General features: G+C 35.1%; 1 protein-coding gene across 1 annotated transcript in view; it reads right to left on the reverse strand.

Annotated features, from left to right (window-relative positions):
* Positions 1 to 980: 980 nt before the first annotated feature.
* Positions 981 to 26,334, reverse strand: part of TRPM7 (transient receptor potential cation channel subfamily M member 7) — a 119,011-nt gene continuing 93,657 nt past the window's right edge. Inside the window, exons 28-39 of the mRNA XM_044918200.1 lie at positions 25,563 to 25,659; positions 22,805 to 22,875; positions 20,241 to 20,275; positions 18,336 to 18,361; positions 16,138 to 16,188; positions 15,992 to 16,057; positions 14,929 to 15,212; positions 14,711 to 14,793; positions 14,341 to 14,546; positions 10,413 to 10,464; positions 10,198 to 10,304; positions 981 to 2,435 (exon numbers count right to left, since the gene is read on the reverse strand). Coding sequence (XP_044774135.1) covers positions 2,305 to 2,435; positions 10,198 to 10,304; positions 10,413 to 10,464; positions 14,341 to 14,546; positions 14,711 to 14,793; positions 14,929 to 15,212; positions 15,992 to 16,057; positions 16,138 to 16,188; positions 18,336 to 18,361; positions 20,241 to 20,275; positions 22,805 to 22,875; positions 25,563 to 25,659 — 1,209 coding nt within the window. The 3' untranslated portion in view covers positions 981 to 2,304. The remainder of the gene's footprint in view (positions 2,436 to 10,197; positions 10,305 to 10,412; positions 10,465 to 14,340; positions 14,547 to 14,710; positions 14,794 to 14,928; positions 15,213 to 15,991; positions 16,058 to 16,137; positions 16,189 to 18,335; positions 18,362 to 20,240; positions 20,276 to 22,804; positions 22,876 to 25,562; positions 25,660 to 26,334) is intronic.

The raw sequence follows: 26,334 nt of genomic DNA on the forward strand, positions 1-26,334 counted from the left end.
TGGTTAAGAGAGCTTTGTTCTCAGTAGGATGAGACTGAAAAGAAAATGTTAAAGAGAATAAGCAAGTGACACTTTTGGACCAGAGTAATAATGATGAAATTCAGTAATCTAAAGAAAGATCACACTTCTTTGGAATGAGAAATGTGGTTTTCAGGTAAACTGTTACTCTCCAGAATTAGCAAAGAAAAGTTATGGAGTAGATTTATTTTAGAAAAGCAACCAGGAACTGGTACAGAAATGAATCATCATTATGCTTGAAAGTCAACATGAGGCTCATGAGTGTACAAAAAAGCGAGTCTTCCTGGGTTTGAATCCTAGTGCTGCTATGTACTAATTATAAGAATCTTAGGAAAGTGACTTTACCTAATGCTTTTATTTTCTAATTGGCAAAACATGATAATAGCTATTTCATAAGATTGTTTTAAGGATTAAATGGGTCAACATATGTAAAGTACTTAGAGTAATGCCTGGCACATATTATGTACTACATAATTCACTACTATTATCATCTAGTGAAAATAATCAACATAAAATTACACATAGTGATGACCCATATCCCCATATTCTGACGCAACAAGAAACAGGTTAAAAAAAAAAAGAGGAGGGGTGCCTGGGTGGCTCAGTTGGTTAAGCATACGACTCTTGATTTCAGCTCATGATCTCGGGGTCGTGGGATCAAGCCTCATGTCGGGCTCCATGCTCATCGGGGAGTCTGCTTGAGATTCTCTCCCTCTGCCCCTCCCCTGGCTTACACACGCACGCTCTCTCTAAAAATAAATCTTGAAAAAAAGAGAGAAACAGGCGGAAACCAAGACCACTTTGAACAATATACAGGACAGGATATGAAAAGGCTTAGGTGTACAAAATAGCTCATTTAAAAAAAATGATCCTCTGAAAACAAACAAAAAACCACAAAACAATGAAAACATAAGATAATTTTTCAGAATGATTAAACTCAAACATCTGTAAACAAGAATAAATTTATTTTCTTTTAAAGATTTTATGATATACAAAATGTATATAGTATAATATCTTTAATACACTTTTTCTTTCTCCCTCCCTTTAATATTAAAACACTATTTAAACAGCTTATCTCTTCTTGCCTTGTCTGTATCTATGAGATACACTACTGAATACAAGTTAAGATTTACACTGCTCCTTCCTAAATAAAAATTAAAATTAGTACCTAGGAAACAAACAAAAAGAAAAAAAAACAAAGCATAAAACTTTAGTCAGATGAAAGCTTTTCTTGTTGTTGAGTATTCAACAATATCTGGGGCAGTTAAATTACATTTTATTGGCATAAAGTTACATTGCAATCTCCCGACATCACATAATGATAATCCAACTCAATTTCTTAAATAAGTACCATAAACAATACTCATGTTCAGATGTTCTTACACAATTTTAAATATATGCAAGAATTTATGTTTACATTCTGATTTGATCTACTGGCCAATAAAATCTTTGGAGAAGTATGTAGCTTCCAGGTTGTCACTATAGATAGAGACAGGGAAAAAGCACTTTTTTTTTTTTTTTTACAAGGTAACTTCTCTTGAACAGTGAGTTAAGTTTCTCCTCCGGTATATTTAGGTTATACCAGTCTACCATGGCTTTCTTCTACTTAACAAGGACTTGATAAAACAATTTTAAAAAAAAAAAAAAAACAACTAATACTTCTGCACAATTTGGGCTCTATTTAACAAAAAAACTGCCTCCATCTTTCAATATGGAGCCTAATCCTGATTCATAAAGTCCCTCTTAGAAAATGGTTTTCAGCTCAGGGTTCTTGTATCCCTATGGACCTCCAATAACAAGTCATCTCCTTTCCCATGGCCAACTACTGACATCACCAGTGAACACACTAAAACACACTGAGGAAGACGTCTGCCATTGAACCAAAAGGCTGGATGATTTCTTCATTTCACTAGCTGAATGGCAGTAAACCAGCTGCCAATAAAATCTGCACAGACACTTAACTTTGGTTAATGGTATTGCACCACATGAGAGAGGGTATCACCCTCATCAGAACAAAGTCAAATGAAATCTTCTGCTAAAAAGAGCCCTTTAAAAAGTTACAAATACTAATTTTCCTTTACCTTTAAAATTTAACAGCTACCAGCTGTATCCTATAGGGAGTTCCTGACTGACTACTTTAATCAGGTCAAAAGAATATTGACCTTTTAACTGTGCCAGAATTAGCATGTTCATTTGCACACACTTTTCTCTATTACCAATTTCCTCCTGAAGGAAAAATGACAAGGTAACATTTTTATGAGGTGTAGGCAAAACCAATGATTAATATTATAACATCAGACGAACAGAATTAGTTGATTCTGATTCTTTGGTGGAATTTCCAGGCTGAAGAGTCAAATCTGAAGGCTCATCCTGAGGAAACAGAATTTTATCAGGTGTATAGTCATTCCTCTTCAGATCTATATTCACACCCCCAACAAAAAAAGAAAAGAAAGTCAGTATTTCATAGAAATGAAAAATTAACATTTTCTAAATCAATTTTCCTCTAAATGTGCCAGATCTATATTCTAGCAGGTTATTTTAAATCCCAAAGTCACAAAATTTACACATATAAAAATGAAATCATTCATTCAACAAATAAGTATTATAATAGTTCTGACCATGAGTCAATAAACTCATTAAGAGTGGAAACATAGTAATAAGCAAGGCAGACAAAGGTCCTTGCTCTCATGGAGCTTATATTCTTGTGGATGAAGAAAAACAAACAGAAAAATAACAGAATTGCGTAGTAACAAGTGTTTTGAAGCAAACAGTATGAGGAGGGCCAGACAGAAGATAATATAAGCTGATTTTTTAAGGCTGGGCAGAAGAGGCACAGGAGGTAATATCTGAGTGAAGACCTGAATATTAAGAAATGACTCAAAGCTCCAACAAGTGTGTTCTAGGTAGAGGGAAGGTTAACTGCAGACTGTAAAAAGGAAACGGACGTGGTGTTTCCTAAAAATAGCAAGAAGAAAGCATGTAGTAACTGAGGGGGGGTGACTAGTAGAAAATGGCGTCAAGCAGCAGTTTATAGCCAAGGGTTATCAAAATATGGTCAGTGAGCAAATCTCAATAGTTTTATCTGTTTACAGATTGTCTCTATTTCTGCACTACCATGGTACAGCCAGGTAGCTGTGACAAAGGCCATATGGTCCACAAAGCCTAAAATATTTTACTACCTTGCCTTTTACAGCAAAGTTGTTGACCCTTGATCTATGGGAGGCAAGCTTTGGTAAGGTATTAAGCTGACAGTATTAAGTAGTGTTAAAGGAGGAACATAAGCAAATTAAGTGACTATTCTGATTGTCATGTGAAGTCCTGTCAAGGGCGTTTAGCAAGAACACCAGAAACGAATGGTGGCAATGAGGATTAAAAGAAATGGATGAATTCTAGGAAGATTTCAGAATCAGAGTAGACAGAGTTTGACAGATTAGCTATTAAAGGTTAGAGAAGAAAAACCAATCAGCTTTCAGGCTTTGAGCCTGATCAACTGGGTAAACATTAATGAGATAGGGAAATGTAGGGGTGGGAATTGAAAGTCAAGAGTTCTGGAATGGACATATTTTAAAGATGCTGTAAGGTATTCCAGTAGAGATGCAGGAAACTGAATATAGAAACAGGAGCTCAGGAAAGACAATGTCTTTAAGTTAAATTTGATACTGCTGCATTGTTTTCCAATTCTGCAACTATTGTCTATAACTCCCAAAGTGATTTCATCCTATCCCATAGCTATAAATGTAATCCAAATACTGATAGTATCAAATTTAACTTAAAACTAACCACAGTCCCACATATATCCATATACTTCTTTATCTCCATATAAAAATAGAACTGCCATTCAGAATATGAACTGTTTGAGTGATAGCTTATATTCAATGATCCAAATACGTATTTGCTACTGTATGAGTAAGTTTTGATAAATTTTAAATTCAAGATTGTGCCACTATGGCCTTAGGGAATGCAAATTAATTTGTAGCTGTACTGTACACCAAGAACAATGGAAAGAAACCCAATTATAATTCAAGTCCTGAAAATGTTAACCTATGGTGTAACAATGGACAAATCATGTGACGTCTAATGCTATGTTCTGGAAAATGACAGATTTCGACTGTATTGCTTTTAAGGCCTCTTTCAAGCTATAAAATTCTGATTATATTAATAATTTTTAAAATATATATACTATACTTAAAATATTGGATCCAAATGATATATAATTTATACGTAATTATAAATAATATAACTTATTATATAATAACCAAATAAAAATTGTATCTAGGCTGCCTGTTCAATTCACCACTGTTATGTTCTAATTTTGGCTAAAATGGACTAAGCATATTCAATTCTATCTTTTCCACAGATTACAAGTAAAAACACTTCACATAAACATAAAGCCACTATCTGAGATTCCTGAAAAGTAAGAGCAGACCTGTTGAGAAAGGGGATCAAAACTTGAAGAATGACCTAGATTGGTGGTGAGTTTCCCAGGGTTTTTTTTCTCCTCTCTTATTTCCAGGCTTAGAATTACAGATAGCTTGATCTCAAAAATGTACAGTGAGCTAGGACGACAGAAAAAGCTCTAGGATTTTCTGGCCAGGGGATCAGGAAGGAGGACTCTGTGGGATAGAGAATCTTGAGGGGACTGCCCTCTTTCTTATTTTTTCTTTTTGCTCCTCTGGCTGTTACCTAAGACAAGCACCGGTCATGGAGAGGGACTCAGGATGATGGCAGCTGAGCAAGCACCTACAATTCCAAGAGAAAAAACCCTTCTCTGGGACCACAAGAACTTAATTTTATGATTCAAAAAGTTTTTCTCTTTTTCCTTGACCCTTAGCATCAGAAATGGACTCAGCTGAAGGAAATGTGTGACAGTACAAGGAGGTCCCACAATCCTGGCTTTCTAATCAGAGTACCCCATCTGTCTCCTGCCCCTCCACCCTGCCCAAAAAAGATGCCCTTGAGAATCATCAAGTATGGAAGAAATCATGGAATGGAAGAAAATGGAGAGGGGCACCCTAAATTTGTGTATGAAATCCCAAGTTCACCCTCAAGTGGCACACATGTGGGAAGACAGGATAGGCTTTGAGGACTAACCTATGGTGCAGACCTCCAGTCAGTTCCCAGACTTGATTATGATTGATGCGTAGTGAGAGAGATCTGAGTAATACTGCAAAGGCTTTGAAAACCAAACTGACATTGGAATCACAGCTACAAAAGGTAGACTGGGACTTGAAATTGAGCTTAACTGAGCTGCCTACTAACACAATTAAACAACAAAAATCGACACTCTCTAAAATATTTTTAATAAGACCCAGAATCTCATAATACTCAAAATATCCAGCTAAAATTACTGGAGATACAAAGAACTAGAAATATCTCAAAGATTCTCAAAGAAAAAGACAAGACATGCCAACCTCAAGATTACTCAGATGGAATGATCAAAGACTTTAAAACCAGCTATTATAACCACACCTCATGACGCAGGGCAAACAGACCTGAGATGAATGGAAAAACAAGTTTTCAGCAGAGAAATAATCAGTTTAAAAAGAACCAAAAAAAAGTTATAGGGCTGAAAAATATAACTGAAACAATAAAATCCAGTACATGGGCTTAAAAAAGCAGAATGAAGAAATGAAGAATAAGGAAAGAGTTCATGAATTTGATAGGTCAATAGAAATTATCCAATCTAAACAACAAATAAAAAATAATTTTTATGGAAAAAAATCAGAGATTCAGGTCCCTGGGAAACAATATCAAAAAGTCTAATATTCTTATTATGGGAGCTCCAGAAAGAGATGAAAAGAAATTGATGTAGAACAAATATTTGAAGAACAGCTAAAAACTCCCCAAATTTGATAAAAATCATATATCTGCAAATTCAAGAAGCTAAGTAAACCTGAACCAAGATAAACTCAGAGAAAGCTATAACCAGACACTTCAGAATTGAACTGCTAAAAATCCAAATTTTGAAAGGAGCTGTAAGATTATAATGACACATCACATATAGGGGAAGAACAATTCAAATGACTGTGGAATTTTCATCAGAGGTAACAGAGGCCAGAGACAGAACACTTTCTAAGCCCTGAAAGAAAAGAGTATCAACCTAAAATTCTAGAACCAGTAAAAATATCCTTCAAGAACAAAAGAAAACACACATATTCTTGATAAGAAAAACTAAGAGCAACCACTAAAAAACTAAACATAGAGATAAAACAGAATACTGAAACAGAAAAGGGGGGTGGAAACAAACAAAAAAAACCAAATCAGAAGCGTCAATCAGAAAACAATAAAACAAGATCTAAATCTAACCACATCAATAATTACATTAAATGTAAAAAGTCTGAAACACCAGTTAAAAATGGAAACTGTTAAGTTAAAAGCAAACAAAAAAAAAAAACAAAAAAAAAACCCAAATTAAACCTCAGATCCAACTATATGCTTGGATCCCACTTTTTTTTTTTTAAAGAAACCCACTTTAAATACAATTAACATGTCTAAGTTAAAAGAATGGGAAAAGATATCTGATAAAACCATTTATCAAAAACTAGCTGTGTTATGTTAATATCAGACAAGGTATGTTAATATCAAAGTAGACTTCTCAGAACAAGGAAAATTACCATGGCATTCCATAATGATAAAAAGAATCAATTCACCAAGAAGACATACAACTGTAAATGTGTATGTACCTAAGGACAAAACTTCAAAACACATTAAGAAAAAAACTGATAGGGACGCCTGGGTGGCTCAGTCGTTAAGCATCTGCCTTCGGCTCAGCTCGTGATCCCAGGGTCCTGGGATCGAGCCCCACATCGGGCTCCCTGCTCCATGGGAAGCCTGCTTCTCCCTCTCCCACTCCCCCTGCTTGTGTTCCCTCTCTCGCTGTGCCTCTGTCAAACAAATAAAATCTTAAAAAAAAACCAAAAAACTGATAGAACTAAAAAGCAACACAGACAAATCCACAACTGTACTTTAAAGACCTCCTTTCTAAGTAATCAAAAGAACAAGGAGACAAAACATCAAGGATATAAAAAACCTGAACATTATCAAAAAACATTCCTTAATTAGCATTTATAGAATACTCCATCCAACACTGTAATATTCTCTTCAAGTGCATATGCAATATTCACAGAGAAACTATATCCTTTTAAGGTTAAAAAAACTTTTAAAATTGAAATCATACAAAGTATGCTCTCTTATAATGGAATTAAATTAAAAAAATCAACAACAGAAAGATATTTGGAAAATTTACATATATTTGAGAACTAAGAAAGACACTTCTAAATAATCCCCGGGTCAAAGAGAAATAAGAAAATAAAAAGTTCAAGAAAAATAAGAAATATTTTAAATAAAATAAAACCAAAAGTAAAATATACCAAAATTTATGGGATGCAGTCAGTGTAATTCTTAAAGAGAAATTTACAGCAGTAAATGTTTTGTTAGAAAAGGTCTCAAATCTCCCAAAGATACAAATGTAGTAATCTGAAGGGGCACGTGCAACCCAATATTTATAGCAGCAATGTCCACAATAGCCAAACATCGGAAAGAGCCCAGATGTCCATCAACAGATGAATGGATAAAGAAGATGTGGTATCAGGCTCCCTGCTCAGCGGGGGGTCTGCTTCTCCCTCTGACCCGCTTCCCTCTCGTGCTCTCTGTCCCTCATTCTCTCTCTCAAATAAATAAATAAAATCTTAAAAAAAAAAAAAAAAAAAAAAAAAGAAGATGTGGTATATATATACACAATGGAATATTATGTAGCCATCAAAAAAGGGGAAATCTTATCATTTGCAACGACTTGGATGGAATTAGAGGGTATTATGCTAAGCAAAATAAGTCAATCAGAGAAAGATAATTATCATATGATCTCACTAATATGTGGAATTTGAGAAACAAGGCAGAGGATCATAGGGGAAGAGAGGAAAAAATGAAACAAGATGAAACCAGAGAGGGAGACAAACTATAAGAGACTCTTAATCTCAGGAAACAACCTAAAAACCAAAAAAAAAAAAAAAAAAAAAAAAATCTCAGGAAACAAACTGAGGGTTGCTGGAGTGGAGGGGGGTGAAAGGATGGGGTGGCTGGGTGATGAACACTGGGGAAGGTATGTGTTGTGGTGAGCGCTGTCTATTGTGTAAGACTGATGAATCACAGACCTGTACCCCTGAAACAAATAATACATTATATGTTAATAAAAAATAAGATTATTAATTATTAAGATATATAAATAATCCTATGCCCATAAATTTGACAATTTAAACAAACCAATTCCTTGAAAGACACAACTAAAACTCACTAAAAAAAAATGGATAACCCCAATAGTCCTATAGCTACTTAAAAAATTAAACTTATTTAAAACAATCTGACAAAGAACTTTAGACTGAGATGGTTTCACTAGACAATTCTAGCAAACATTTAAGACGGGGAGAGTATCAATTCTATACAAGCTACTCCCCAAAACAGAAGAGGTGTGAAAACTTCTAACTTATTTTTAAGGTCAACAGTATCCTGATACCAAAAGAAAGACAATACAAGGAAAAACAAACACAGACCAATATTATCTATGAACTCAGATGCAAAAAGCCTCAACAAAATATGAGCAGAGTCCAACAATACATAAAAAAGTAGTTTGTCCTGAATGTATAACTGGTTCAACATTTCAAAAATCAATGTAATACAATCTAATATTAACCTATTAAAGAAGAAAAAACAAATGACCATATAATAGATGCCGAAAAAAATCTGACAAAATTACACACCCATTCAGGATAAGCATTTTCAAGAAACAAGTAGAAGAAAATGTTCTCAACCTAATAAAGTGCATCTACAAAACCCTTACAAGCTAACATCATGTTAATGGTGGAGGACTGAACACTTTCCCTTTAAGATTGGGAACAAAGCAGATTCTACTTTCGCTATTCCTATTCAACACTGTACTGGAATTCCTTGCCAGTGCAAAGAGTCAAGTAAAAGAAATAACAAGGGCCGCCTGGATGGCTCAGTCGGTTAAGCGTCTGCCTTCGCCTCAGGTCATGATCTCAGGGTCCTGAGATGGAGTCCTGCATCGGGCTCCCTGCTCAGTGCGGAACCTGCTTCTCCCTCTGCCTTCTGCTCCCTCTGCCTGTACTCTCTCTCTCTGACAAATAAAATCTTAAAAGAAAAAAAAAGAAATACAAGGTATATAGGTTGGAAAGGAAGTAATATAACTACTATCCACACAGAAAATTTCAGGGAGTTTACAAAACAAAACAAAAACAACTCCAAAATTAAGTGAGTTTAGAAAGGTTGTAGGATACAAGGTCAATAAACAACAACAACAAAAAACAAACATAAAAATTAATGGTATTTCTATATACTCACAATGAACAATTAAAAAGTTAAAAAATGCTTACTATATGCCTGGCACTGTTCTAAGTACTTCACAAATAACAACTTATCTAATCCTCAAACAAACAAGCAAACAAAAACTACGCCTCTATAATGTAGGTATTTTATGGAGCCATGCAGTTTGGTTCTAACTATTGCATTATTGGTCATAATGACAGGGACTTTAAAAAATAACAGCTCAAGGGTGAGTCCCAAGGACCTGTAATTTTTAAAAAGTTCCACAGGGGATGCTGATGCACACCAAAGGGTGAGAACCACTGGTTTGTGCTACAACTTAGATTCAATCATAATTTATAATTCTTTAAATATAACAATGAAATTACAAATCTGAGAGAATATATCTATTCCTGCTTCATGGAATACTCTTTCCCCAACTCTGCCAGGCTACCTTGTAAATCTACTTAACCTTCAATTTTAGGCAATCTGTCAGTTCCCCAGGTAGCATTCCCCAACCTCTTAAGTTTGTGTTAAGTGATTTGCTTAACCTGTTCTATTTCTTCTATTTGGCATTTATACAGTCCTATAACTCCCTGTTAATCCTGTCAGTATTCAAGACTAAATTCCATGGAAGGCATTTATTCACTACTATGTTGTCAACATCTAGCACAATTCTTGGCATCCAACAGACACATAATAAATATGTATTAAATCAATGAACTTTGTATTTTTGTAAGTAATCAAAGAAAGCATAGATCCATTTGTAAAATAATGTGTATCTGTGCCCTCCGTCTTATGAAGTATTGTAGTAACCAAATTTCCTAAAAATTTATACATTATACTGGTTAAGAAAATGTTTACCTGGAAGTTTAAGCTTTCTACAACAAGAATTACAGTGATGTTTTGCTCTGAAGTTTTTTATTGCATCTTCACCTAGATTTGCTGGGCCAAAAACCATATCACAGGATCTATGGAATTGGTAGTTTAAAAAAAAAAAAAAAAAGGCATTTTTTTAAAACAAAAATTTAAAATTTTAAATTTAAAAAAATTTTAATGAAATTTTTAAAATTTATTACCTCTTTTCTTCTGCTTTAATAACAGATGGGTCAGTCAAATTTTCACCCACACCTTGATATGTATATATAAAAAAAGACAATTTATATGATTGATATAAACATTGACATCTGCATAATAAAAAGTCATGAGAGATTCTATAGCATCATCAACCTATATTATATGATGTTAAATTATTCAAGACTGTAGTTTTTCTCTCTTGTTATTTCATAACCTGACTTACGACCTTAACACTGCATCAAAGACAAACAGAGCTCCTACACCAGGAACAGAGTTAATTGTCAGAGTTGGTAGATAGGCAGGTGAACTCCCGATGGCACTTGCTTGTGATGCAACAGGGAGAGTTGCAAATAAACATCTCCTTACGGATAAGGTCTACATGATCCCCCCTCTTTTAAGATTTATTATTCATTTGAGAGAGAGAGAGAAAGAGAGCAAGTGCAAGCAGAGGGAGGAGGAGAGGAGAGAGAATCCTCAAGCAGACTCCCCACTGAGCGCAGAGCCGGATGCGGGGCTTGATCTCATGACCTGAGCCGAAATCAAGAGTTGGATGCTTAACCAACTGAGACACTCAGGTGCCCTTCCCCCCTTTTCAACTTAGTTAAGCAAAGAACAATTAGGTACATGAAAGCATAATTTATAGGCCATTTTAAAAGTGTTTTGGATTTTTAAAACTCATACACTAACACATGAATATACTTCTTGCAAAAGATTCAGGTTACATAAAGAATAAGATTGTAAACATCTTCCTTCACCTTCATCCTTCGCCAGAGGTATTAAAAGCGTGGTTAAATATTTTCAGTCTCTCTTAATCTATTTATTCACATAAAGAAAGAATACCTACCGACCTACTACTAAACAGATTGGCAAAGATTAAGAATATTCAGTACTGGAGGGGCACCTGGGTAGCACAGTCAGTTAAGCATCCGACTCTTGGTTTCTGCTCAGGTCCTGATCTCAGGATTGTGAGATCGAGCCCCATGCCCCTGTTGGCTCCATGCTCAGTGCAGAGTCTGCTTGACTCTTTCTCCTTCTCCCACTGCCCCTCCCCTCTGCTCTCTCTCTAAAATAAATAAATAAATCCTTAAAAAAAAAAAAAGAATATTCAGTACTGGAGTCTTTGGAGAAAGGGGCACTCACATACAGTGTTACGTATGAATTCCTGTAACCTTTTAGAAAAGTAACTCAGCAATAGCTATTAAAATTGCACTCATCTAGGGGCACCCGGATGGCTCAGTTGGTTAAACGTCTGCTTTCAGCTCAGGTCATGATCTCAGAGTCCTGGGACTGAATCCTGCACTGGGCTCCCTGCTCAGCGGGGAGTCTGCTTCTCCCTCTGTCCCCCACCCTGTCCCCTGCTCGTGCTCTCTCTCTCTCAAAAATAAATAAAATCTTTTTTAAAAATTGCACTCATCTCTTCTTACTAAGCCAATTCAAGAATCTACATTATGGAAATAAAAGTAGCAGTACATGAGTATGTTTGTTGCAGCAATGTTTGTAGTAGCAAAAAAGAAAAAAAAAAGAGAAAATCATGATATACTGTTAGAAAAAAAACAAGTGCTTATATGGCATCATCCCAGTTGGGAGGAAAACCACAACACAAAACAAAATGATTAAAAATGAGGAAGAAAGGAGTAGCTCAGTTGGTTAAGCATCCAACTCTGGATTTTAGCTCAGGTCATGATCTCAGCGTTGTGAGACTGAGCCCCGAGTTGGGCTCCACATGGGGATGGAGCCTACTGAAGATCCTCTCTCTCCCTCTGCTTCTCCCAACTTGGGCTCTCTCTTTAAAAAAAAAAAAAAAAAAAGCACCTCTATTTGTGTATTTGTCTTCATAGAGGTAGAGAAACAGTAAAGATGGGAAAACTGTTCCTTATGTATTTCTATATTGTTTAACTTGTCTGTAGTAATTGTGTCAAATATTCCTATGAAAAATGGCTCCAGGAACATATTAATGATGTAAAGAACATCACAACTACTTAGCTTATTGAAAAGAACTCCCATTCATTCATTCATTCATTCATTCATTTATTTAAAGTAAGCTTTACTCTCAATGGGGGGCTTGCACTCACGATGCTGAGATCAAGAGTTGCCAAGTCCTAGGGTGCCTGGGTGGCTAAGTTGGTTAAGTGTCCACCTTCAGCTCAGGTCATGATCTCAGGGTCCTGGGATGGAGGTCTGTGTCAGGCTCCACCTCAGCAGGGAGTCTGCTTCCCTCTCCTTCTGCCCCTCCCCGGCTTGTACTCTCTCTCTCTCTCTCTCTCAAATAAATAAAATCTTTAAAAAAAAAAAAAAAAGAGTCACAAACCCTACTAAATGAGCCAGCCAGGGACACTAACTCCCATCTTTTAAATTAACAGTTCAGACAAAATCAGTTTGGCTTTACCTCCTATGCATGTTTGAAGACAGTTAGATGATACTTATTTAAGAATAAACTTTAAGATCCTTTTTACTTAACTGGATTGACCCATCTAATAATATACTGTTGTCACTATATATACACCACTAAATCATTTATATAAAATGATGAACTACTGAATAAAGGATAGTTATTTTTACACAGATTTTCTTTCTTGAGCTTGAATCAATGCCATTAAAAAGCACAATCCTTGATATCTGTGACTATGTATATAACAAAAAAAAAGTCATCAAGTGATAAACATTCTAAATAATCGTCTTTATGTGATTATGAAATCTGGTCTGTGTTGACAATGAAACTAAGGCTGCTCTTTAGGGGAAAAAATTATGGAAGCTATAATGTGAAAGTACCACTCAGAAAGAGTTGGCAACTTGCTCAATTTTACCTTCCTTTGACCCAGACATTACTCTAAGCAAATTTGCCTTCATCCAAGCCACAATTTCCTTTTCTTCCCCCTTTTACCTGTATGACAGTCTGTCTACAAAAATGGTTATGATCAGTTTTTCCTTCTTTGTATACATGCTACTCTACTCATGGAGTATAGAATCCATTCCCCACCTCTTGAATCTGGGCTGTCCTTATTATCTGCCTTGATCATAAAATGTGGAGGAAGAGATCTGGGCCAGTTCTGGACCTAGACCTAAGAGTTACTGCTTTCTCTCTGGAGGAAGCTAGCTGATATGTAAAAGTGTAACTACCTGAAACTACCATGCTATGAGAAAGCCCTGTTAATTAGCCATGTGGAGAGATCGTGCGGTGAACTGAGGGATTCAAATGTCAAGTGAACAGAAACCTCAGACAACTGCCTCCAGCAAGCTGTCCACGCTTACTCTCCAGCCATTCACACCCTCTGAGGGGACAGCAGAGATGAGCCATCCCCACTATGTTCCATCCAAATTCCTGAACCAAAGAACTGTAAGCAAATAAAATGGTTGTTTTAATCCACTAAATATTTAGGAAGTTTGGTTCACAATAATAGATAATATAAACACCAGGAACAACAGAAATACTTGTTACTGTTTCAAAAAAGTCTTTATAATTTTAAAAGACTGAGACTACAAGGGCGCCTAGGTGGCTCAGTCAGTTAAGCATCTGCCTTTGGCTCAGATCATGATCCCAGGGATCCTGGGATTGAGTCCCGCATCGGGCTCTCTGGTCGGAGGGGAGCCTGTTTCTCCCTCTCCTGCCGTTCCTCCTGCTTGTGCTGCCAAATAAATAAATGAAATCTTAAAAACAAAACAAAACACATCTAAGAGTAGAATAATGGATTGCATGTGTTTTTGCTTATTAAAATATCTGTATTACCTAAATAACAATTAAGATAGCAAGATCCCACTGTTCAGGGCCCTGATGGCTATATGCTATGGCTGTTACTTGCTTTTTTAACAGCTTCTACTGACCCACGGTTTTACCTATCTGTAAGTTAGCGGATTTCTGTATATCATTCATAAAATATGACTAGATAAGAATCTACTTACAATTTCACTTTAGCAATACTTTAATAAATTTACCTTGTAAATCAAGTACCAGTAACTCCCCTCTTGTATATTCGTAAGTCCAGTGGCTAAAGGCTAGCATGATCTCTTCCAGTGTATTAGTTGGAATAATCTCATCACCGTTATTATTATTGTATTTTCTAAATTCTCCAGTCATACATTCTTCCACAGCAAACCACTGTCCTGCTGAATGGCAATACAGCAGGAAAACTTCAAGGAACCTTATGAAAAATAGTTATAGATATTACTAGCAGTTTTGTTAATAAAATTCTAATTGAGCTTTAAAATGGGTAAATAATTAAATATTCAGCATTAACAATGAAGGTCAAAAGAGAATGCTGTCCACATAAAACCAAAAGATCTCAAGAAAAATTTCAAGATTTACCTTGGAGAATATGGTATGGATTTGGGTTTCATTTGGTTGAAGGCAAATGTGAGCTTCTGTGCTGCTCTCTGTTGTTGAATTTCCTATAGAACAACAATAAAAACACAAAAAAACCCTGTTAACACTGAAACTAAGTTCTTATTTGGTTTAACATACTTTAGAAGTGAAAACATGAACCTCAAATAATGTTCCACTGTTTAGCATTCACTAGCACTTACTCTGAGACAGAGATGCAGAACTGTATCTTCTTTATAAATACTTGACCATGTGTTAACCACCTCAGGAAGAAAAGATTTGATAATATAAAGATGACCTGATTTGAGGATATCATGTTCTGACCAGGTACACTGTACTTTGACAGCTCTCCGTAAACCGCCTCCCATCTCCTCTTTACTTAAAAACTCTATTTTGGCACAGAGGCCGAGCTGTGACCATGAAGACATGCTGTTATTCAGTATACTGGGTGAACTCTCTTCCAAGCGATACACTGTGACAGGCTCACCTGCAGGATGAATGGACACATTCTGAGGTCAAATTATGACTCTTAAAATGACAAAGTAGACTAAAAATTAGCAGGTATCTTTTGTTAAGATTAAGTAAGGAACAGAAAATGAATTGAATAAAGTTGTAATTTTATAAAGGAAGTTTATAAGGGCAGCAAATGCTCAGAAATCAAGAATCTACTAATATCTCTAAATTCATGTGTATTTAGTAATGATAAGCTTTTTTGAAATTATGAACATTTTCAAGAAAAACTTTAAGAAAGCAACTGTTCCACACACTCTGTGATGTCAATTTATCTATGCTTTCTTTACTAGACAATGGGTTAAGACACTTTCTGAATTAGAATACACTATTACTTCTGGATATGCCAGAAATAGAGAAATCTAATACTTCTGATGATTCCTTCTATTTAAAACATACCTGACTCCTGCTAATTAAAATTTATATGAAATTGACACTTAATGTGACCCTTCTTTCTGTCACCACCTATGTTCTATACAATATTTAAAAATCACAATATTGGGGCACCTGGGTGGCTCAGTCGTTAAGCGTCTGCCTTTGACTCAGGTCATGATCCCAGGGTCCTAGGATCGAGCTCCACATCAGGCTCTCTGCTCAGAGGGAAGCCTGCTTCTCCCTCTCCCACTCCCCCTGCTTGTGCTCCCTCTCTCGCCGTGTCTCTTTGTCAAATAAATAAATAAAATCTTCAAAAAAAAAAAATCACAATATTAATAAAAGGTTTATTTTCCCCTTCATTTCTTTACTTTTTGGATTTACCTCTTGGAGGCACAGGTGTAAATGGAATGCTCTGGGATAATCTCATCAAATTATTTCTTTCCACAGCTGCACAAAAATGAGAGAAAAATAATGAAATCTCTAAAAGCTCAAAATATTGTTAAGATTTTATTTTAAATAGTACTGACCTGAGTAGTAGTAATTTGTATCCATAACTGGTTTAAATGGGGAAGCGAGACCTAAAATGGCAAATAAACAAATGAAACACTTTTAAAAGTACTAATGTGGCATAAATTTTTGCTTATTCTCGTATAATCATCCTAAGTTCCTTCATGTAAGCTCTCTTCACCAAAACAGAAAAAACAAGTAATAAAATATATTCATCATGTGTTTGCTATATTACTCTTTTTCATTATGCCAGATTAGTCCTAACTGTGCACTCAGATACCTGAAAGGGAAAAAAAGTACACATCTGACACTCTCCTGTCATGAACTGTATTCTTCCTATACTCCCATGCTCAAAAAGAAAAATATCTTTTAGTTTTCAACCTTTAGGAGGTGGGGCCTTGTAGCCAAGTAACCATTTTAGTGGACTGACCATAAGAAGATGAACTCTGGAATGTGAAACATACCCAAAAAAAACCCTGCTCCATATTTAAATGTATTTGACGACTTTCACTTTTTAACTATAATAAGAATGGCGAATAAATTGAATCTGCTATGTGTTAAGTTTATAGAATATGAATGAAAAAGAACGTCTTGCAAGAGAAGGAAATCAGTTTTAATACGTGTAGTAAGTATAAAATATACACATGTATACATGATGTATATATGCTAACAGGACTATAGAGGAGGGGTACCAAATGCCTCCTGCTTGAAGAAAGGTTGAAGAATGTCTCAGAAAAGAGAAGGGTGAAAAGAGTGTAGTTTGGAAGGCAGTGGTGTGGTCAGGGCAACATCTGCAAAGGCATGGAATTGTTAAAGTGCATGCTATACTTGAGAAACTGCAAGTTGTTTAGTATGACTAGAACAGCAGTTTTCAATACTAATTTTATATATATATATTATATATTATATAAATTTATAATAAATACAAATCAGAATCACCTGTGGGGCTTTTTCAATGTGCACCTACCCAGATCTCATTCCAAAATACTCTAATTCTGTAGCTATGTGTCAGCATTAAGTGATTCTCCACAAGAACTTGGATATGCAACCAAGACTGCAAATTAATGAGCAAGGGTACAGGCATGCCTATAGGAGGTAAAGTTACAGAATCAGGGAATGCCAAATTGTTAGGAACCAAATATGCCACGCTAAGAAAGGAATGACAGAGGGGAAAATGTAAAGCAGAAGAGCATCAGTCTGGTGGCAGAACAGTAGACAGAATGGAAGGGAGGCTAACTGGCACAAGTCTAAAAAACCTACGTGGCAATAACTACTAAATGCAAATATACACATACCCTACCACCCAGAAGTCCATTCCTAGGTACATGCCCAACAGAAAATACATGTTTACCAAACAACATGAACAAGAATGCTCATAACAATACTATTATTCATAATAATCATACAGTGGAAGCTACTGAAATGCCCATCAAATAACAGAATGGATAAACTCAATATATTCACACAAGGAAATACTGTGTAGTAATGAGAATGCACCAACTACCACTATACACAAAAATATTGATGAATCTCATAAACATATGTTAGGAGGAAAAGCCAGACAAAAAGTATATACTTTATGATTCCATATACACAGACAAAACTAATACACTGTGTTATTTAGGGGGAGAGGTTACAACAAGAGGACATGAGGAGCTGTTTTGTGATCTGGGTGCTGATTACATTGGTATGAGTTACTCACCTAGTGAGAATTCACTGAGGTGGAGGCTTAGCTCTACTTTTTTTGTATGCATGTTATACACTTCAATAAAAGGTTTAAAAAATGATGAAGGGGTAAACGGAAAGCAGAAGCAGGATGTACAGTGGACAATGGATTCTAGAGATATTTAAGAGGTAAATACAACAGGACTTTGTGAGTGCAAGGTCAAGGGGGTCAAGAGTAACTCCTTCTTAGGTTTGACCTGACTGAAAGAGTATCACTCACTAAAACAGGGACTATAAAGGAAAGAGCAGGCTAGGTCACAGGGATGAAGGGGGGTGGGGTGACAGTAAAGACATGATATCATTTACATGGTGAGTTCATGTATTTGTGAAGCTGCTATACTGAAGAGAAACTAGCTGAGGGAAGAAATTTTTACTACCTTGGCTCTTTCAAACATGCAGCCTAAAGTTTCTTAGCTAGGATAATGTGGTATTTGCTATAAAAGATCATATGTAATCCTCATTTTTTCACATTAAATCTACCACATGGACTCACCATTTAATGTTCCTTCTTCAGATGGCCTAAAGAAAACCAAAAAATCTAAGTTGTGACACAACTTTTGTTTTGGCTACCACATACTTTTTTATTTTGTAAAGTTATTACGATTATTTAATAGAACACTATTAAAGTAATTCTGAGATTCAGACTCACTTTTGTTTGGATATATGCCATTTCCCTTAGGCCAATGCCAAATGCATACATGGATATGAATGTCAATATACATACACTTTATCAATAACTTGTACCTCCAGTTTATGCTTACATAAATATTATTAGTAGTTTGCTGCCAAATTGAAGGTTCTAGTACTAATAAAGTAAAATATTCCATGACTTCTCTATTCGTGGAGATTAATTCTTACTATACTTTAAGAACGCCCTGAAATAACTGCAGAATTCTAAAAATACTTCAACAGAATTGATGGGCAAAAAACTGAGAGAACAGGAAATAAATGTCATTTGGCAAAGCTCAATTTATAATGCTGAAAAAATTTTTTCCAATGTCGAACATATTTATTTATAACAACATATATTGGTACCAAGTGGAAGTTCTATTAATTCCATGGATTCCAGTGCAAATCAAGTATAGTAGAAAGGAGAATGCAGTGAGAATCAAACAGAATGGGTTAGAAGCTTAGCTTTCCCATCATACAGCTTTGGGGCCTTGCTCAGGACTAAAAAAAGACCAGATTCAGAAAGGACCTCTCAAGTAGAGAACTTTTGCAGTCTCTTTCTAGCTCTTACCTTCGATCTGATCCTGATGTTTCCTATTGATTTTCACCTTAATATAAATATTTTAGTATAGGAAGTATTTTTGACCCCAGCCTCATCCCTTTGCTGCTAATAAACTACTCTTTCCTCAGTACCCAAAGAGTGCTAACCAACTCCACCTTTCTGGGTATTTCTATGGCTCAACATTCTATGAGACGTTCTTTTGTTAGCTGAGTTAACATCAACTTCAAGTACCTATTCTGTATTTACACCCTATGGTTTTGGTTATAAAAGACAGTATACTCTGAAGAGATCTGACTATAGATTGGTCTTCCGAATGCCATACAGGCCCAGAATATCCAAAGAACTTGAATACTGCAATCCATTTGGCACCTGGTTTATTTTCTTCTCTATATATTCACATATATTTCTGGGGGACAGAAGAAAATAGGGAACACTGTGGAATACATAATAATTTCCTTCTCAAGTAGGAATATCTGAAAGTAACTCTACCATGCTTCCAGTATCAAATGGGCGTCAAAACATGAGGACTTTTTTTTTTTAATGTTCTTTAGAATCCTAAAATACTAATTCTCGGGCTGGAAACACATAGTTTATCTTTGATTCTTCTTTATGTTTAATCTGTACTAAAAATTTTTACTTTCTGGGGATGATCACCTGTCAGAATGCCTTTTGTTTCTACTTTTGGTTCTGAATTATCATATCAGCTTTGTAGTGGCTCTCCCTGTATGCAGACTTTCTAATGTATACTGCGTAATTACTGCTCTAATTATCTTTCCAAAAGCAGGTGTGAGGCTTGTTGATTACAACGGGCACAGAAGTTAGCCAAGCGCAAAACTAAAGTGTCAAACTAGACCTTTGAATAAATTCATTCAACAGCAAGCTGGAAATAGGACTAAATAAAATCATAATCATAAGGAAGATTTTAGTAGACAGTAATTATAGTATGGCTATAATAATTGTATAACTATATAAAATAACAAAACGTATACATTAACTCATAAAAAATGAGTTCCCTAATCTCTTCTATGTAAAGACAAGAGGCACAGAATAAATAATCATCATCCATATATAAAGGAGTATTTAAGAAATGGTAAAAAGAACAGAAAAAAGACAACATCCAATAACTATGATACTTTTCAGATTAACGACGAGAAAAGGCTTACTTACATGTCTCTGTTTGATGGTCTATCTTGTAACCAATCCTTTAGTCAAAACAAACACAAACCAAAAGTTAAAAAAATCTCTAGACGAAGCATAACTGTTTAGCCCTATTTTGTTTCATACAGTATGTTTTAAGAACGAAGGGCTGAAAAATTAATGTGAAGTCCTTGTTTCATACAACTGAACAAATAAAATAATAAATGGATATAATTACCTTAAGACCACTCCATAAGGTTAGAATAAAGAATTTCATGATTGTTATTTCCTACAACATAATTACAGTCTAGCTAGTTTCTTTTTTTCTGATGACAATTTTATATTCTTAAATATGTGCCCATCATCAAAAGAAAAACACAACAAAGTATAAAGAGTAAAATTAAAATCATGCGCACTGTCAACAAATTACGAAAAACATTTAGGCATATTTCATTGAAGCCCTTTTCTGTATATGTGTGTATTATTTTTATTCTGCAGTTTTTTCATCTAATTTTAACTATGTAATTACATTCTGATCCAATTTAGTAATTTAGCAGTGCTTGATCTATGTTATCATAACCCCCAATGAGTTTTTTTTTTAAAGATTTTATTTATTTATTTGACAGAGAGAGAGACAGCGAGAGCAGGAACACAAGCAGGGGGAGTGGGAGAGGGAGAAGCAGGCTTCCTGCCGAGCAGGGAGCCCGATGTGGGACTCGATCCCAGGACCCTGGGATCATGACCTGAGCTGAAGGCAGACGCTTAACGACTGAGCCACCCAGGCGCCCCCCAATGAGTTTTTATTCTAGATTTTTTTCCTAATTTTCCAGGACTTTTTGAACAGTATCTTTTCTTTTTTTTTCCATATTTGTAGTACCTTCTCTTTTTGGTTTTAATCACTTTGATCATACTTGTTTTAAATCTGTAACCAATAATTCTATTATCTTAAGTTATCAGAGGCTTAATATTGTTTATGTAACTTGAATCCCAGAAGTTTTGTAATTTGGCATTGTTGGGTCATCTTCAATGGAACTTTATTTATGGCATAACTATGCTGCTTAGGTTCGGGATGGGTCCTTCCAGAAAGGAGGAACTGCTACTATGAAACTGTGTTCACTAACCCCTTTCCTCATTGAAATAATCTTTTTAATAATGTGATTTTCAATAATACCATCTTCTCCTTATAGCAGAATGGAAGTTAGTATGTTCTTGATGATCCAGGATAAGTAAGAGTAGTGATTTCTGTACTTGACTGACTATAAAGGAGCAATTCTTCTGCTTTTTCCTAAGCTACTTGTCTTGCTTGCCAGAGTATGCTTTTAAAAAGTGTTTGTAAAAATCAAGTATTAACCTTAATTGGCTGGGAATGACTTCATATAATTAATCTTGGTACAGAGATTCCTGCCTCTTTTGCACAAACTTTTCTTTAAAATTTTCTAACTATTGCACAGACCATAATCTCTCTGACACACTGGCCGTAGCAACATTTTTCTAGATATATCTCCTGAGGCAAGGGAAATAAAAGCAAAGATAAACTATTGGGACTACATCAAAAAGTTTCTGCACAGCAAAGGAAACAATCAACAAAACTATAAGGCAACCTATGAAATGGGAGAATATATTTGCAAATGACGTAACTAATAAAGGGTTAGTATCCAAAATATATATGGGACTTATACAACTCAATACCCCCAAACAAATAATCCAATCAAAATGGGCAGAAGACATGAACACACATTTCTCCAAAGACATACAGATGGCCAACAGACACATGAAAAGATGCTCAACATCACTCATCACCAGGGAAATGCAAATCAAAACTACAATGAGGTATTACCTCACATCTGTCAGCATGGCCAAATATCAAAAACTTAAGAAACAAGTGTTGGCAAAAATGTGGAGAAAAAAGAACTCTCTTGCACTGCTGGTGGGAATGTAAACTGACACAGACACTGTGGAAGACAGTATGGAGGTTCCTCAGAAAGTTAAAAACAGAACTACCCTGTCATGTAGTAACTGCACTACTGGATATTTAGCCAAAAATACAAAACACTAATTCAAGGAATATATGCACTCCTATGTTTACTGCAGCATTATTTATAATACCCAAACAATGGAAGCTACCCAGTGTCCAGTGATAGATGAATAGATAAAGAAGATATGGTATATATATATATATATATATATATATATATATATATATATATATATAACGGAATATTATTTAACCATAAAAAAGAATAAAACCTTGCCACTTGCAACAACATGGATAGAGCTACACAGTATAATACTAAGTGACATAAGTTAGAGAAAGACACATACCATATGATTACTCATATGTGGAATTAAGAAACAAAATGAGCAAAGGAAAAAAACAAAAACAAAAACAGAGAGACAAACCAAGACTTTTAACTATAGAGAATAACTGATGGTTTGGGAAGAGGAAAGATGGTTTGGGATAAATAGGGGTAGGGATTAAAGACTACATTTATCATGATGAAAAACATAAAATTATAAAAAAAAAAATAGACACATATATACCTAAATAAATATGTATTTTAAAATACGCATTTGTTTAATTGAAATGTACAAACCGGTAGTAAAGCTGCTTTGGAATCTACTTCATGAGTTTCTTCTGTAGATGGCCTTCTACTGCTACTTTCCACTTAAAGAAAAATTTAAAACATAAGTGATACAACAAAAATTTTTTTTTTGCTATCAACTAACCAAACACAAAGTGTTTCTATACATAGTGTAAACTTCCATAAGGTAATTTATCCTCTCCCCAACACTGCTGAAGAGTTACATGAGGCCCAGAGGTCTCGACAAATAAATTATTCAAGTTATTTTTGTAAAAAGGCAGTAAGAAATAAAAGAATATGAAGGAAAAAGTCTTACTCTTCCTATTCCCAAATTTCTTATATATCCTACCATGAATATATATGATAGGATAATATATATTATATATTTGGGGGGGGTTTTTGTTGTTAAATTTTTAAACTTTAAGCTTGGAGATCTTTCCATTATCGGTACACAGAAAACGTCTCTATTCAATTTTGATGCTATACTGAACTTCGTACTATGGGTACACAATAACTGTACAGAATAATAACCAAACTCCTACAGATGGACATTTGGTATGATTTCAATCTCCTGCCATTACAACACTGCAATTAATAATCTTAAACATTTTTTTTTTTTAGATTTTATTTATTTGACAGAGAGAGAGAGATCACAAGTAGGCAGACAGGCAGGCAGAGGGAGAGGGAGAAGCAGGCTCCCTGCTGAGCACAGAGCCCGATGTGGGGCTCGATCCCAGGACGCTGGGATCATGACCTGAGCTGAAGGCAGATGCTTAACCATCTGAGCCACCCAGGCGTCCCCTGCAATTAATAATCTTATACATACATCATTTTAACAGTAATGGAAAAAATAGTTCATCTTTCCTCCTGTGATTTAAGATGCCATCTTTATCATATCTCGGTTTTTTTCATCCTAAATAAATTGTAGAATTAAGCCTATTTTAAAAAGTCAGGATGTTAAATTCTAAAGTAACTTAGAATTCACATTTATGATACAATAAAGAAAAACCTCAGAATGAATGGTGATGTAGAATCTTAGAACAAAATTTGTATTCCAAGTGTAGAGGCCAAAACGCCAGATAGAAGTACATTAAAAGAGTATGGGCAAAACTTTTTCAAGATAATGAAACTGAGGGTGCCTGGGTGGCTCAGTTGGTTAAGCGACTGCCTTTGGCTCAGGTCATGATCCTGGAGTCCCTGGATCGAGGCCCGCATCGGGCTCCCTGCTCGGCGGGGAGTCTGCTTCTCCCTCTCCCACTCCCCCTGCTTGTGTTCCCTCTCTCGCTATGTCTTTCTCTGTCAAATAAATAAATAAAATCTTTAAAAAAAAAGATAATGAAACTGAGAGAATGCATTATGTATCCGAGTATCTTGAAAAAATGTAGTTAAATAGCAGAGAATCTAGTGTTGATCTAGCCAAAATTATAACTGGACTATATTGGTGGGAAAGAGTAAATGTGTGTGTAGTATGTGCACATGTGTGCACATGTGATGTGTGTGTGTGTGTGCACGCACATGTTTGGGGAACAGAGAGAGGGAAGAGTTCAATGAGTTCAATCCTTGCCTTCTTTAATGGAAGGTCAATACTGAAATATGAGGATGCAAAAGTAGAAGCATGCTAACTTTAGAAATAACATCCATGTTACTGAAAATGAGTTTTATTTCTTCCCTCCTAATCTTTCTACCATTTCTTTTTCTTACTTTTATTTTTCCGGCTAGAATGTTACATAGAAATGATAACAGCCAGAATCCCTGCCTTGATTCCCCATCTGGCTTTCAATGATCAAATGATTTTTCTCCTCTAATCTGTTACTATCCTGCATCAATTATACATACATGTTATATATATATATATATATATATATATATATATTTTTTTTTTTTTTTAAGTGCGCTCTACACCCAACATGGGGCTTGAACTCACAACCCCAAGATCAAGAGTCATATGCTCTAATGACTGAGCCAGCCAGGCACCCCTTATCAATTTTATTTTTTATGTTAATGTTAAACCAACTTGCACTCCTGGAATATATCCAAATTGATACTGTTCTATACCAAGAGAGAATGAAAGGGGAAATGATGGTCAGGTGGACATGGTCGTGATGTTTTTCTTAAGGAACCTTATAAAGGTTATATGCACACTAATGAATAGCTGAATAATAATAAATTTGTACGCATATGTAACTTTGACTCGTAAAAAAGCATGATATGAAAACATCCCCAGGCCTTTTAATACTCCAGTGAAAAATTAAAAGTGTAGAACAACATGTAGGTAGGTTACTTTCTGTGTAAAAATGAGAGGAAGAAAAGACTACTGACATATACGATGTGAAACTCTAGAGGATAAACAAAAATAAGCGGTTACATGTGGGGCTGGAATGAGAGAGAGACTTATTTTCAAACTGCTTGTATGTGTTTGTATTTCAATTCTGAACCAAATAGAAGTATTAGCTATTTTTAAAAGTTAAATTAGAAAAATATGTTGACTAAATGACTATATAGATTCAAACACAGATTTACTTGTAAAAGTTAAAATCAGCGGATTCGTAAAAATCAAGGCTTTATATTTGATATTTAGATACTAAACAATTTGTTAAAAAAAAAAATTAGGATTATGTGTTTTATTCAAGCTTAAAGCAACAATGATGGACCAGAATCGTCATTTTCCGACTCTTGAAACATTCACTGTTCAGGTGTGTGGCATACATAAAATACATTTAAAGCTTAAATAAGCATGTTTGGTAACATAATTCACGTAGTCAAAAATTACCTTGTTCTGAATGAAGAGGAACAGAAGTTTTGCGACATTCAGTAAATCCAGCATGAGAACTCAAATGTTTCCAAGTGTTTTCAGAAGGAACATCATTCTGTATATTGTACAAATACACAATTTAAAAACAATTAAACTAAATTTCAAATAATGTTCTAAGTAGTATAAAAGTCTCTGTATCTATTTAGTTCAATATGCTTTAATCTACCTGGACACCAAAGAGTACACTACAGGTTATAAATTTTCTTCAATGACAATCTAAAAAAACTGCATCAAAATATCCTACTTGCTTGTTCATAAATCCATTGTTCACAACTCAATCTGAATGAATCCTTTTTCACAGTGATACAACTTTATAAAAATTGGGGGAAAATATGAAAAACTGTGGGGAAAATAATAAAACACTTATCAATTCACCTAAAAAACAAAAAGCTATTTTATACTAACACTGACGGATTGTTAACAGTTTGGAGGGTAGAGAAGTGGTTTTTATGGGGAAGAAGGGATATCTGGGTAGCTTTCTTACTGATTATATAAGCTGTTTGTATAACAAAGTCTAGTTCTCCCTTCCTTTCTTCTTTTTATCTAAACATTTTCCCAGATGATCTAACAAACTGCATTAAACTAATGTGGGGACAATCCAGTACATTCACATTATTTTCTCTTTTCAAACATAAACAGGTCACACACTATTATGCAACTTTAAAATATTCCCAAACCTCTACCACCTCTCAGAAACAATGAGTTTTAAACTGCTACTACAATAAGCTAT

The sequence above is a fragment of the Neomonachus schauinslandi genome, chromosome 9, assembly GCF_002201575.2.
Source record: "Neomonachus schauinslandi chromosome 9, ASM220157v2, whole genome shotgun sequence".
Classification (NCBI taxonomy): domain Eukaryota; kingdom Metazoa; phylum Chordata; class Mammalia; order Carnivora; family Phocidae; genus Neomonachus; species Neomonachus schauinslandi.